The sequence below is a fragment of the Plecotus auritus genome (genome assembly GCF_963455305.1).
Source record: "Plecotus auritus genome assembly, chromosome: 6".
Classification (NCBI taxonomy): Eukaryota; Metazoa; Chordata; class Mammalia; order Chiroptera; family Vespertilionidae; genus Plecotus; species Plecotus auritus.
The window spans coordinates 108,109,748-108,122,354 of record NC_137773.1 but is presented as its reverse complement, the minus strand read 5'-3'; the positions used below and the strand labels follow the sequence as shown (position 1 = coordinate 108,122,354).

The 12,607-nt window shown below is 46.2% G+C and overlaps 1 protein-coding gene across 3 annotated transcripts in view; it reads left to right on the top strand.

Moving 5' to 3' along the window:
• The window catches only part of INSR (insulin receptor), a 167,549-nt gene extending 159,376 nt beyond the window's left edge, over nucleotides 1–8,173 (top strand). For all 3 annotated transcript variants that reach the window (XM_080671540.1, XM_080671539.1, XM_080671538.1), the window contains 2 exons: nucleotides 2,663–2,797; nucleotides 5,640–8,173. In XM_080671540.1, coding sequence (XP_080527666.1) covers nucleotides 2,663–2,797; nucleotides 5,640–5,982 — 478 coding nt within the window. In that variant the 3' untranslated portion in view covers nucleotides 5,983–8,173. The remainder of the gene's footprint in view (nucleotides 1–2,662; nucleotides 2,798–5,639) is intronic.
• Nucleotides 8,174–12,607: the final 4,434 nt, after the last annotated feature.

The following is a 12,607-nucleotide window of genomic DNA, read 5'->3' as shown; positions in this document are numbered from 1 at the left end:
CCTGATACTATGTGGGCTCTGCTTCTCTTCTCTGTTGTTCTGGATTGAGGATCCCTGTGTCGGTCTGAGACCACGCTTCCCGAGGGCGGGGGCTTTGCTACCACCATATCCCTCCGGCTCTCTAGCTGTGCATCTGCGCAAGTTGACTCACCCTCTCTGCATCTTCTCTTGTCTTTCCCACATTCCCTGCTTTCAGTATTCCAGATCAGCTACACTTCAGCTGGCTTTTCAAGCTGCTTGCTCTGCAGTTTGGCCGCAAGTCCAGTCTACTTGGGAGCAAGCCGATGGAATTTCCAGCTACTCTGCAGTTGTCTTGGAATCCTATATTTATGATCTTTAAAAAACATTTTTCTTCTTAATGAAGTCCCTTCAACATTTCTTGTTACATGTTTTGGTGGCAATGAACTCCTTTATTTAACTTTTTCTTGCCTTGGAAGCTCTTTACCTCTCCTTCAATTTTTAAATGATAGCCTTACTGAGTAAAGTTGTCCTGTTGTAGTTCCTTACTTTTTATCTCTTTGAATATATTGTGCCCATCCTTTCTGGACTGTGAAGTTTCTGTTGAGAAATCAGCTGACAGTCTTAGGATTGCTTCTAGGTAACTAACTGCTTTTTCTTTTCTGCTTTTAAGCTTTTCTTTTTATCATTAACCTTTGCCATTTTAATTATGTTATACTTTGGTGTGGGCCTTTTTGGGTTTATCTTTGGGACTGTCTGCGCTTCCTCAACTTCAATGGCTATTTTCTTTGCCAGATTAGGGAAGTTTTCCATTATTTCTTCAAATAGGTTCTCAATTCCTTGGTCTTTCTCTTCTCCTTCTGGTCTCCCTATGGTGTCAGTGTTGTTATGCTTGATGTTGTCCCAGAGAGCCCTTAAACTGTCCTCATTTTTAATAATTTGTCTTTTTTCCTGTTTTGGTTGGGTTTTCTCTACTATCTTGTCTTCCAAATTGCTGATTCGATCCTGAGCTTCATTTAATCTGCTGTGATTCCATCTAGTGTAGTCTTCATTCCAGTGTTTATTTATTTCTGACTGGTTCTTGTTTATGGTTTCCATGTCCTTTTTTATGCTTACTATCTGTTATAGTTTTCACTGAGTTTATCTATTCTTCCCCTAAGTTCCTTGTACTGGTACATCCTTATAACCAGTGCTTTCAACTCTATATTTGGTAGATGGTTTGCCTCCATTTTGTTTAGTTCTTTTTCTAGAGTTTTTTATGTTCTTCCATTGGGACATGTTTCTTTGCGTCCCCGTTTTGGCTGCATTTCTGTGTTTGCTTTTACGTATTAGGTAGATCTGCTACGTCTCCCAGTCATGGAAGGGTGGACTTATGTGGTAGGTCACCGGTGGCACCCAGTGGTGCAGTCTCTCTGATTACCTAAGCTGAGTGCTCCAGGGGTGCCCTCCTGTGATAGTTGAGTCTTGATCACTGTTGTCATGTCAGTGGGTGGGATTGACCCTCTGGCTGACTGGTTATGAGGATTGGCCACAACCACAGCGAATGAGCTTCTGTGTGGGTGCTGACCTCACAGATTGGGAATTGCCTGAGTGGACTCGGATGCAAGCCACTTGTTTAGCTTATCTGGTGGGGTATTGTGGTCTGAAGCCAGCCATTGGGTATGTTGTTTTGGGGGCCTCTTTAGAGGGACTCTGTTTCAGGTCTATGTTAGCCACTGCCTGTGACTGGCATGGGGTTACCTGGTAGGAAATACAAAGTGTTCTGTGGTTGGTAGCTTCCTGTTCTGGGTCTAGAGGTGCAGGGGATGGGCCATGCTGTGAACTGAGGCCTCCTGCTACCAGTTCCGAACTTTGGGCTGCTCAGCCAAAGGCACAGGGTATCCTAAGGCCTATAGCTGCCGACCAGCTGCCCATATGACTCAGCTGCTGAAAGGCTCTCTGGGGTAGGTGAGTTGGGTGAGGCCAAATCTCAGGGAGTTGTCAGGCTCTGGCAAGTGAAGTTCATCAGAGTAATGCAGGAAGAGGGCTCAACTCAGGGACAATGGCAGCTATCCCTCCACCCTTGCCCTGAGGCCACACAACTTGCTTCTCCCTGTGTATCTCGGTTGCCCACCCTCACACACAACTCCCCAGCTGCTGTCTCTCTGCCAGAGCCCATGGTAAGTGCCTGAGAGCAAGTGAGTCTGTGCATGGGCCCTTTAAGAGAATGCCTGGGTTTTGCAGCAGCCTTTCATCTCACCTAGATGGATGGAATCCTTATTGATTTTCACAGCCATATGTTTTGTGGGCTCTTCTTCCCAGCATTGATGCTCCGGGCTTGGGAGTCAAGTGTAAGCCTAGGACTCCTGGCTTCTTGGGGAGACCTCTGTAGCTGAGATATTCCTCTGATTCTCAACCACCCCATGGGGGTGTGGGATCAGCCTGTTCCATATCTCTGCCCCTCCTTCAAGTCGCAACATGGCTTCTTCTTTATATCCTTAGTTATAATTCTGTTCAGCTAGGCTACAGATGGTTCAGCTAGTCTACAATTTAGTTGTAATTTTCATATGGTCATGGGAGAAACGAGCAGAGTTTACCTACTCCATCTTGATAGGAAGTGAATCTGAATTATTTAATTAACTGGCCAGCCAGTTTCTAGTAAACCAAGACAATTGTGTGTGTGTTTTAACGGCTTCTTGTTATTCCTCTCAACTATTGTTGGCAGGTCCTTCGGTGTGGTCCTCTGGGAAATCACCAGCTTGGCAGAACAGCCTTACCAAGGCCTCTCTAATGAGCAGGTGTTGAAATTTGTTATGGATGGAGGGTATCTGGATATCCCTGACAATTGTCCAGAGAGACTGTAAGTATACAAAGGGGTGTTCATTTAAAAGGCATTGCATTTTGCACACATGTTTGTTTTGCATGTCATGTCTATATGAATGTTTGTGTATCTTATTCTACATGCATTCTTGTGTTTGTATATCATGTCTACCTGTGTGCTTGTGTTTGCATATCACATGTACATGTGTGCTTCTCTTTGCATATTATGTCTAATGTGTGCTTGTTTTTGTATCTTATGTCTACATGTGTGCTTGTGTTTGCATATCATATGTTTACATGGATGAGTGCTGGTGTTTGTAATCGTATGTATACATCCATGCTTGTGTTTGCACATCACATGTGTACATGCATGTTGATGTTTGCATATCATGTGTTCACATGCATGCTCATGATGCTATATCGTATTTCTACATGTATGCTTGTGAAGGAGAGTTGTGTGTGAGCTGCATATTTTATCTTTGTATGATTCTTGTGTTTGCATATCATATCTTTGGAAGGGAACTGGGGAGCTTGGGTGGGAGACTTATGTTTAACTCTCTATTCTTTATACACTTAAAGTTCTGTCATGAATATAATACAATGTTATATTCAACTATATCTCAATAATACTGGAAAAAATAAGTTAGTAAGCATAAACATTAAAAAATATTTTGTTTTAAATATTAGTTTTGAGCCGAAACCGGTTTGGCTCAGTGGATAGAGCGTCGGCCTGCGGACTGAGGGGTCCCAGGTTCGATTCCGGTCAAGGGCACGTGCCCTGGTTGCGGGCACATGCCCAGTGGGAGGTGTGCAGGAGGCAGCTGATCGATGTTTCTCTCTCATCGATGTTTCTAGCACTCTATCCCTCTCCCTCTCTGTAAAATATCAATAAAATATATTTTAAAAAAAAGAAAGAAAAAGAATAAATATTTGTTATGAGACCAAATGGACAACACATACCATTAAACACTTGGAAAATTATTCAGCCCCACTAATAGGCCAATGAGAATAAAATAAAATAAAGGAAATACTCTCTTCCTTAATTAGCAAATAAAGAAAGGAAGGAAGGAAGGAAGGAATAGAGAGAGGGAGAGAGAGGAAGGAAAGCAGGGTGAGTCTTAACACTCAGTATTAGCAATGGCATGGCTAGGTAACCATTCTTACTGCCCCACTGTAAGAGCTACTCAGAGCAATTTAAAGTCTCAAAAAATTGAAATGATCTAGAAATTCAACAAAATGAAAATTGCCAAGTAAATTGTATATTAATATGATGTTACAGCAGTTGAAATTTCAAATGATGCTTATAACATGTTTTAAAGCCAGGCTGGAGTGGCTCAGTGGTTGATGGTCAACCTGAGCCAGGAAGTCATGGTTTGATTCCCAGTCAGGGCACATGCCCAGGTTGTGGGCTCGATCCCCAGTGGGGGGCGTGCAGGAGGCAGCCGATCCATGATTCTCTCTCATCATTGATGTTTCTATCTCTCTCTTCCTCTCCCTTTCTCTCTGAGGTCAATAAAGATACATTTGAAAAAATGTTTTATAACTCAGTGGATAAATCTATTAATACATTAAGTGAAAAAAGCATGTGTATATTACATTTCCAAATATGTCCAGGTAGAAAAGACAAGAGCTTATATATGAAGGAGAGTTGTGTGTGAGCTGCATTTTCCCTATATTTTGGGGTGTTTTTTAACTTTCTAGAATGAGTATTTATTACATATAAAATCTATTATCATTGTTTCTTAAGAAAAAAATTTGACCTGAAAATTTATGGGGAGAGGCCATTTCTTTGCTTCATCCCAATAGAAAAAGACATCAACTTAAAAAATCTAGTTTGAAGAGACCTTGTATGGGAAAAAGTATGATGCAGAGTCCTTTAGAGTCTCTGAGCAAAGTATTTTGAAACATTGCCTCATGAAGATCCTTTGCTAGTCAGGCTAGCTGTGGCTCCAGAACCAGGGAAATTCAGGAGGCCTTAGGGCAGGAGTCTGCACACTTTTTTGTAAAGGGCCATTTGTAAGCATCTTTGCTCTGTGGTCCATACTGCTCTCGGTTGTAGCTCCTCAAGGCTGCCATTGTAGTGGGAAGGCAGCCATAGTTATGTGGTTGTGTGCTAATAAAAGTTTATTTGCAAAAACACTCAGGGAGCCAGATTTGGTTCAGGGGTCAAAGTTTGCCAACCCTGTCCTAGAAGAAGTGGGGAAAGGGAGAGGTAAAATGGAAATCCTAAGCCCTCCGCCCCTGTCCTGTTTGCTGTTGGCTGAGTAAAGTTGTAATGCTTTCTGGCCATCCTCAAAAGAGTAACAGCTGGGCCTGCAGGACAGCCCTCCGGCTTTGAGCCATAGAGCTACAGCTGCCAGGTGTGAGGATACATCAAATGAGGAACTGTGGTCTTCAACATGTGGTAACATCAGGAGAGGCCCTTCTTTTTTAAAAAATACATTTTTACTGATTTCAGAGAGATAGGGAGGAGAGAGAAATAGAAACATCAGTGATGAGAGAGAATCATTCATCGGCTGCCTCCTACACGCCCTCCCCCTGTCCCCCCCTGGGGATCAAGCCCACAACCCAGGCATGTGCCCTGAGTGGGAATCAAACCTTGACCTCCTGGCTCATAGGTTGAGGCTCAACCACTGAGCCATGCCGGCCATGCTGGAGAGGCCCTTCTTGAAATGGTTCCGGAATAAGGCAGCCTCTTGGGCCCTTTTTTTAAAACCCCGTTTCAACACCAATAGAATTGCTTGCTTCTGCTTGATGGTTACCTGCACATGTAGCCACTGGCTGAAATGAACAGGTCGTCTGTGGGTGTGAGCCACTGGGGGTTGTGGGACTGCTTGGCCGGACCCCTGGACTCATTCCCAGCATGTCTCTCTGTCCCACAGCAGCGAATTGATGAGCATGTGCTGGCATTTCAATCCCAAGATGAGGCCGACCTTCCTGGAGGTCGTTGACCTGCTTAAGGACAACCTGCACCCCAGCTTTCCAGAAGTTTCCTTCTTCTACAGTGAGGAGAACAAGGCACCTGAGCACGAGGAGTTGGAGATGGAGTTTGAGGACATGGAGAGTGTACCCCTGGATCGGTCCTCACACTGTCAGAGGGAGGAGGATGGGGGATGTTCGCTGGCCCTAAAGCGGAATTACGAGGAGCCCATGTCCTACACCCACATGAATGGGGGCAAGAAAAATGGACGCGTCCTGACTCTGCCACGGTCCAGTCCTTCCTAACAGCACCTGTTTTGGGGAGGGGATCCCAACTTCACTCTCCTCTAGTTTGACGGTCTCCAGAAAACTCAGGATTTCCCCACAACTCTGCCAGTGTCCAGTGGAGCTAAGAGATCATTACTCTCCATTTCTGTTTGTGGTACAACTTAAAACACGTCTGTTTGATCACCAGTGTGACTAGTGATCAGAGAATGTGACCGTGAACGTAGAGAGAAGGGGTCCTTTCCAGCAACAGCAGGCTCAAGCCAGGGTGTTACTTCTTTTCCTAGTCAATTGAAAGAAAGCAGAAAGCACCTGTTTTTACAAAGGCTTTTTCTTTTCTTTCTTTTTTTTTTTTTTTTACGGACAGGGGGTGGTGTATGAGCTACAGTATAAAACATAAAACTTGTTTGTGGAACAAAAGTTTGAAAGAAAGACAAAAACATACAAACCCCGTGCTAGTAGAATTCAAAGCTTTATGGAGTGGATTTTAGGAAGGTTTTTCTCATCCAGGCTGAACTTTTTTTTTTTTCCTTCACAAAAGTAGTTCCTCAAATTGACCAATAGCTGCTGCTTTTGTACTTTTGATAAGATTCTGCAGTCCCAGGTGTGTGTGCATGTGTATTCAGAGTAGACACGGCTGGTGTGTGCGTGCGCGCATGCGCGCGTGCAAACACTCATGCTGAGATGAAGTTTGGGGATTGGCTCATGAAGGTTCCACTTTTCCATGTGTGTGAGCATCCTGGTTCCCCTCCTTCCTCCTTCCTCACTGGGAGACTGTGCCCTCGACAGGTTCTCATGTGCTCTCGTCTAGCCTCAGGAGTCTTCTCTCCCTTAACTTTGGTGAAAATGTTTCTCCAGGAGCAGAGGAGTGGTTTGGAGTGATAATGGATCTTTTCAAGACCAAACAAAGCCAGGACATAACAAAGCAAAGGAAAAGGAAAAAAACTCCCGAGATGATAAAGAGTTTTGAGAATATATTTGTAACATATTTAATTTTTTAACAATCTCCAATCAGCCTCATAAGTTATTGACTGTTTCCTTGGTTGGGGGAGGGCTGGTGTTGGTCTGCCTGTTGGGCCTGGGGAGCAAAGCACCAGGAGCCTCCTTGCTTGGTCTCAAGGCATAAAGCCACATTCGCTGCTAACCCTTTGGGGTGTTGTGAGGCCACGCTGAGGGGGTGGGCAGTTGGGTTTGATGAATGGTTTGCTTTCTGCTCGGGGAAGCTGGAAGCCACCTGGAGCTGAGCCCTGCCTTTGAACACACTTGTGGCTCCTGGATCTCCTGCTTCCCCGTGTGCACCTCACGTTCTCCCTCACTGGGTGTGCACATCCTCCAGCTATTCTGCAGACACGACAAATTCAGGTCCCAAAGTGTGATGGCACAAACGGACTTAGAGAACACTAAACAGTATGAAGCGAGAGGCCCCTGGCGGTCCGTTTCCTCCACCTTCAGGGCATCCAGCTGTCTGCAGAACTGACCTCCCAGATGCTGCTCCGGGCTGTGACCTCGGCTGGGCCAGATGTGGGGCCTGAGCAGAACTCCCAGGTGCCTTCGATGTTGCAGAAAGTAGAGCCGAGGGGAGAAACCGCTAAGGACCTTCACACTCCCCAGAGCTTCCAGCCCAGGGAGAAGCCAGCTTCTTCCCTTTGGGGAGAAGAACTACAGCTGCTCAAATAAAGAACACGGTGAACCTGTCCCTTGGGTTCATCGGAATCATCGCCCCGGTTACCCCTGAGTGCATTTTCTCACAAGTTTCAATGGCTTCCTTCTCCTCTGAAAAGTTGTGGGCTTAACAACAGATAGAGATGCAGTGGCAACTCCAAACTTCTCAACTCCTGGTCAGAACACAGGGCGACACAAATCCCTATTGTCTATTGCTTTCTTATCGGTAAGATTTGTGAAATTAGAGCATGTGAAATATTTCTGGGAGCCTCCATGATTGGGTACAAGGAACAAGAGTACAGAAATTCTTTTCACCAAATTTACTCTGTACATAGAAGAGGGTCTGGACGTACATTAAAAAAAAAAAAACAAAAAAAAACAACAAACACATGTAGACCTAGGTACTTAGTTCTTTTCGTAGTAAATTAATAGTGGCTGTAGACTATACTTGCAGCTATTTTCACATTTTTCTAATTCAGAAAGGTTTTCTTACATTAGGGGGAAAATAATTTATTTTAATATATAAAATCACTGTAAAAATCACTTTCCTAAAAAAAAAAAAAAAAATTGAGGGCACATAAATTTTTATCAAAGAAAAATAAACAGGTGAATGTGGGGCAATGATTCTTTTCCAGCACAGTCTACCTCAGCATTGTTAGGATGAGGTTCAAGAATGGACATTTTCGAGACTTCAGATTTCTGCCAGGATCCAATCCGAATCAGGGAAAATCTGTATCGGCTGATTCCGAATGCCAGGGACCAGTCAGAAATTTGAGGGAGGGGTTTGGGATAAAGTGTGGCCTTTTGTGAGCACAGATCCTTTTTTCTAACAGGTAATCATCTTCTCCGATTTTAATTTTCCTTTTTGTTTTGTTTTTTTAATCTCCATGGACACCATGCTTCCCAAACAGGAACCAAATGTGAGGTCATTGTTATGTATCTGATGTGCGGGGTGCCCAGACCTGAGCTGCCCACCTGTGGAGGGAGCTGTTGCCTGTCTCCCCCAGGGTAGAGCAGGCTTTGTTGCCGAACTGGCACCTCCTGGAAGTGAGCACCAACGTGCTCCATGGTTTATCCCCACCCCTTTCGGGCTGAGATGCTACTTGAGGGTGGACCCAATCACACTCATGGGCACCTCACATGCAAACGTGCAATGCACTGCCTCCTAGGAGGTATTTGAGAAATCTCAACCCCAAACCCACCAGCATACGGGACACATTTTTAGCAGCAAAACCTTGCGCCCCCTGTTGTAGTTTGATTTCAAGCTGATGCTGTTGGACCTTGTGGGGCTTTGAGAACCCGTGTGGCTGTCTGGACGGGGCCAGTAGGGCTACTGTCATAGTCACCAAGCCTTGCTGCCCTTGTACCTTTAGGCACTGCCCCTGCGGATTCGCTGGGCAGCGCTTGTCAGTGGGATGTGACAGGCTATTTCGCTGTCTCTGCTGTTGCAGTGAGCAGTGTGAGCAGCTGTGGGATCACAAACCTCTCGCACCAGGTTGACTCCAACAACAGACCTTTCTCCTAGAAAGTCATGGTTGTCCTGGGGGTTGTAGTGACGGCTGACAAAGCAGCAAAGCCAGCTTGGGGTGACACTTTTTGTTTGTTTTTAAAGATGTCTCCCTATTAGGAAACCGTTTCAGTCACGTGGTGAAATCCACATCGTTTCTTTTGGAAAGAGAACACCTATTGCTTCCTCCCTGGCCTGGTGACGCCAGCCCATCGGGGAGCCGTCCTGGGTGCTCTGTTCTTTCAAGCTGGTAGCAAGGGAGAAAGGCTGCTGTTCCCTTGGAGAGACTGTGAGCTGCTGAGAGAAAACTCGGGAACTGATGGAAGGGTCTGGGCAAGCCACCCAGGGCCACGCAGACTGCTGCCAGCATGGACAGAGCTGTCGCATTTCCCGCAGGAGCGGACAGGCTGCCGTGAAACGTGCTTGCTAGGCGGGAGCGTGTTTGTGTGCAGCCATGTAACATTGGTCAGTGGCATGGCCCCTGCCCGCCATCGGGGAACGTGGATGGGCTGTGGTCTCAGTGACAATCATTTTGCTTTGGTGGACGTTTGGTGTTAAAACCTTTTGAATGCTTTTTTGGCAAGTCCTTGACACCCCAGACTCTTCAGAAATGATGGTTTTGTTGGAGTTGGGGAATGAGGAAAGCCTGGTTGTATATAAGGGTGCATGTAGAAAGGTGTCCTTTGAGAAAACCTTCCAGAATGTTTCTCAGAATACTCATTTGCGCTGGAGGTGAGGTTGGAGATGGAAAGGAAATTGGCATGTGTTCGTTTCAAACACATAAAAGAAGTTGCAGGGGCTGCAACTGAAGGCGAGTGTTTCCTTCCGGTCACCCCACAAAGGACAACAATGACTGTGTTCTCTCTGTCACCTGATTCCAGAGACGGTCCAGAGCCAGCCTCCAGCCAGACTTCCATTTGGGCATGCGCCCTGTAAGTCCTTGTTAAAAACAGATCGTGGATCTGAGGCTCTTCATTCCATTGAGAAGGAAGGAGTAGCCCCCAAGAGGAGTGTGTGACAAATGGCTTTCGTTTTCCCACTTCGTGTGTCTGGGGAGGTTGGCCTCAGCTGTGTGTCAGCAGGAGACGCCTCCCATCCACCCTCAGCCTCACAGGATCAAATGTGCCTCGGCTTACGTGGAAAAAACTTGGAAACACAAAACACACCAAATAGCTCAATTATCGTTATTTTCAATGTTTTCTATAAGAGCCAAGTAATGCCATGTATAGAATATGCCTTTGCGGGGGTGGGGGGATTGAAATCGCTCTGCATGTAAGACATGGGGTAATTACCTGTTTATATGAAAATTCTGAATAAATTATCTGAGAATAGTCTTGTTTTTGTGTGGTGTCCAAGCAAGGATCTATGAACTGTGTGGTGTTGTGGATATGGGGTGGGCTGTGTTAAGGAAAACCTTCCCGGAAGTTGTGGGACAAAGCCCTAGGGCCGTGGTCGGCAAACTGTGGCTCGCGAGCCACATGCGGCTCTTTGGCCCCTTGAGTGTGGCTCTTCCACAAAATACCACAGCCTGGGCGAGTCTATTTTGAAGAAGTGGCGTTAGAAGAAGTTTAAGTTTAAAAAAATTGGCTCTCAAAAGAAATTTCAATCGTTGTACTGTTGTTATTTGGCTCTGTTGACTAATGAGTTTGCCGACCACTGCCCTAGGTCCTCAAAGCAATGAAGCTGGAGGTTAAATATTGTCGCTAGCAGGCCTGACGATGCACTGGTACCTGCCTGCACAGCTGAATTGGTGGTTTAAATCATGAACTCTTTCCATAACTGCTTCCACAAGGACCCTAGGTCTGCCATGATCCCAGCACTAAGGGATTCATTCCAGGGGAATACCAGGGGACCCCCAGGATCTTGCTCCATTTCAACATGCTAGACACTTACATGCTAAAGAGTTTAAATGTCATTCTGGGAACATGGCCTGTCCCCAGGGTGGGTGGCCAGTGTGGCATTGCAGATTGAACAGCCTTTCTTGAGTTGAATACAGAGTGCTGTGGGCAAGGAGACAGACTCCCTGCCTTCACCAACCTGTGTGACTTTGAACAAGTCACATTTCTCATGTTAGTTGTTGCCGTGTAACAAACAGTCCCGGAACTTAGTGGCTTAAACACCACATTTATTTCTCAGTTCTGTGTGCTAGTGAGGCAGCCCTCAGCACAGTTTCACTGCTGTGTCTGAGGCCTCTACTGGGGCAGGTGGGATGGCTCATCTTCCAGGAAACTAGCTGGGGGCTTGTTCATACGGCAGGGGTTGCAATGTATCCCTGGGTGAGAGAGCAAGCCCCAAATATGCAAGCACTTTCCAAAGTTTTGTTTGTGTAGTGTTTGCTACTGTCCCATTGCCAAAGGGTTGAGCCAAGTCAACATGGAATGGGAATGGGGAGGGGCCATAGGAGGGTTGGATACAGGAAGGTGTGAACCAACTGGGAGTCAATCCTGCAACAGTCACCTGAACTCACTTTATCCATCTAGGGTTGAAGGTGATAGACCCTACTTCATATGACAGCAGTGAAGTTCAACTGAGGGAAGGCTTATTCTTCATGCTTCTCCCAGGATGTCCTTCCCACATCCCAAAACCTCTCTATATTTCCTGTTCTCTAAGAAATTGATGCCACTACTAATTGGAAGTGGCAGTAGCCTCAACTCTGCCTCCCCGGGTGGGTGAAATTCAATAGGAGTGTCTTGGAAAATGAAAATGTTTTTCTCCCCAGGAAGGAGTCTCAAGGGATTCTTGAGTCTCAGGATGAGAAGGTGGGTGGATGGTCTGTTTGACCAGAGGGGCCATGCAGGCTCCTCAAACTCCTGGTCAAGTGGCATAGGTGCAGCTTAGCAGGGTCCCTGGGGCCCTGGCCTGGAGTGGCAGGTGTCTATCTGTCCAGGGGGTCCTGAAGCTTCAATCTGGGCCTTGGATCTCAGAGGGACTGCTTGTCAGCAACTCAACCTGTTAACAAGACAGGTATCCTCCTAGGCCACACCCAGGCCCCAGAGCACCTACAGGGCAAGGCCTGGCCCTGCTTTTTAATGACCGCCCTCCTCCCCCAGGGGACTTAGCTGGCTCAGCTTCTGTTTTTGCCTTCCTGCCACCTGAAAATTGTTATTTGTCTTAGTGATTCGGGCATCCTTTCCAGAAGCCCTCTGCCTGACTTTGAATCTCCACCATGAGGAGCCATAAGGATCTCCCTATGTCCCAGTTCCTCATCTGTAACGATCCCTGCTTCTTAGGGCTGTTGTGGGAGATAAAACAGTTTGTTTGTGTAAGGCATGCACACAGGCCTGTTGAAATTGACCTCAAGCCAAGGACAGGGACTCTCAGTAAGAGGCAGTAGCCCCTGTAGGAAGAGAGCCTAGAGTAGTGGTCAGCAAACTGCGGCTCGCGAGCCACATGCGGCTCTTTGGCCCCTTGAGTGTGGCTCTTCCACAAAATATCATGGCCTGGGCGAGTCTATTTTGAAGAAGTGGCATTAGAAGA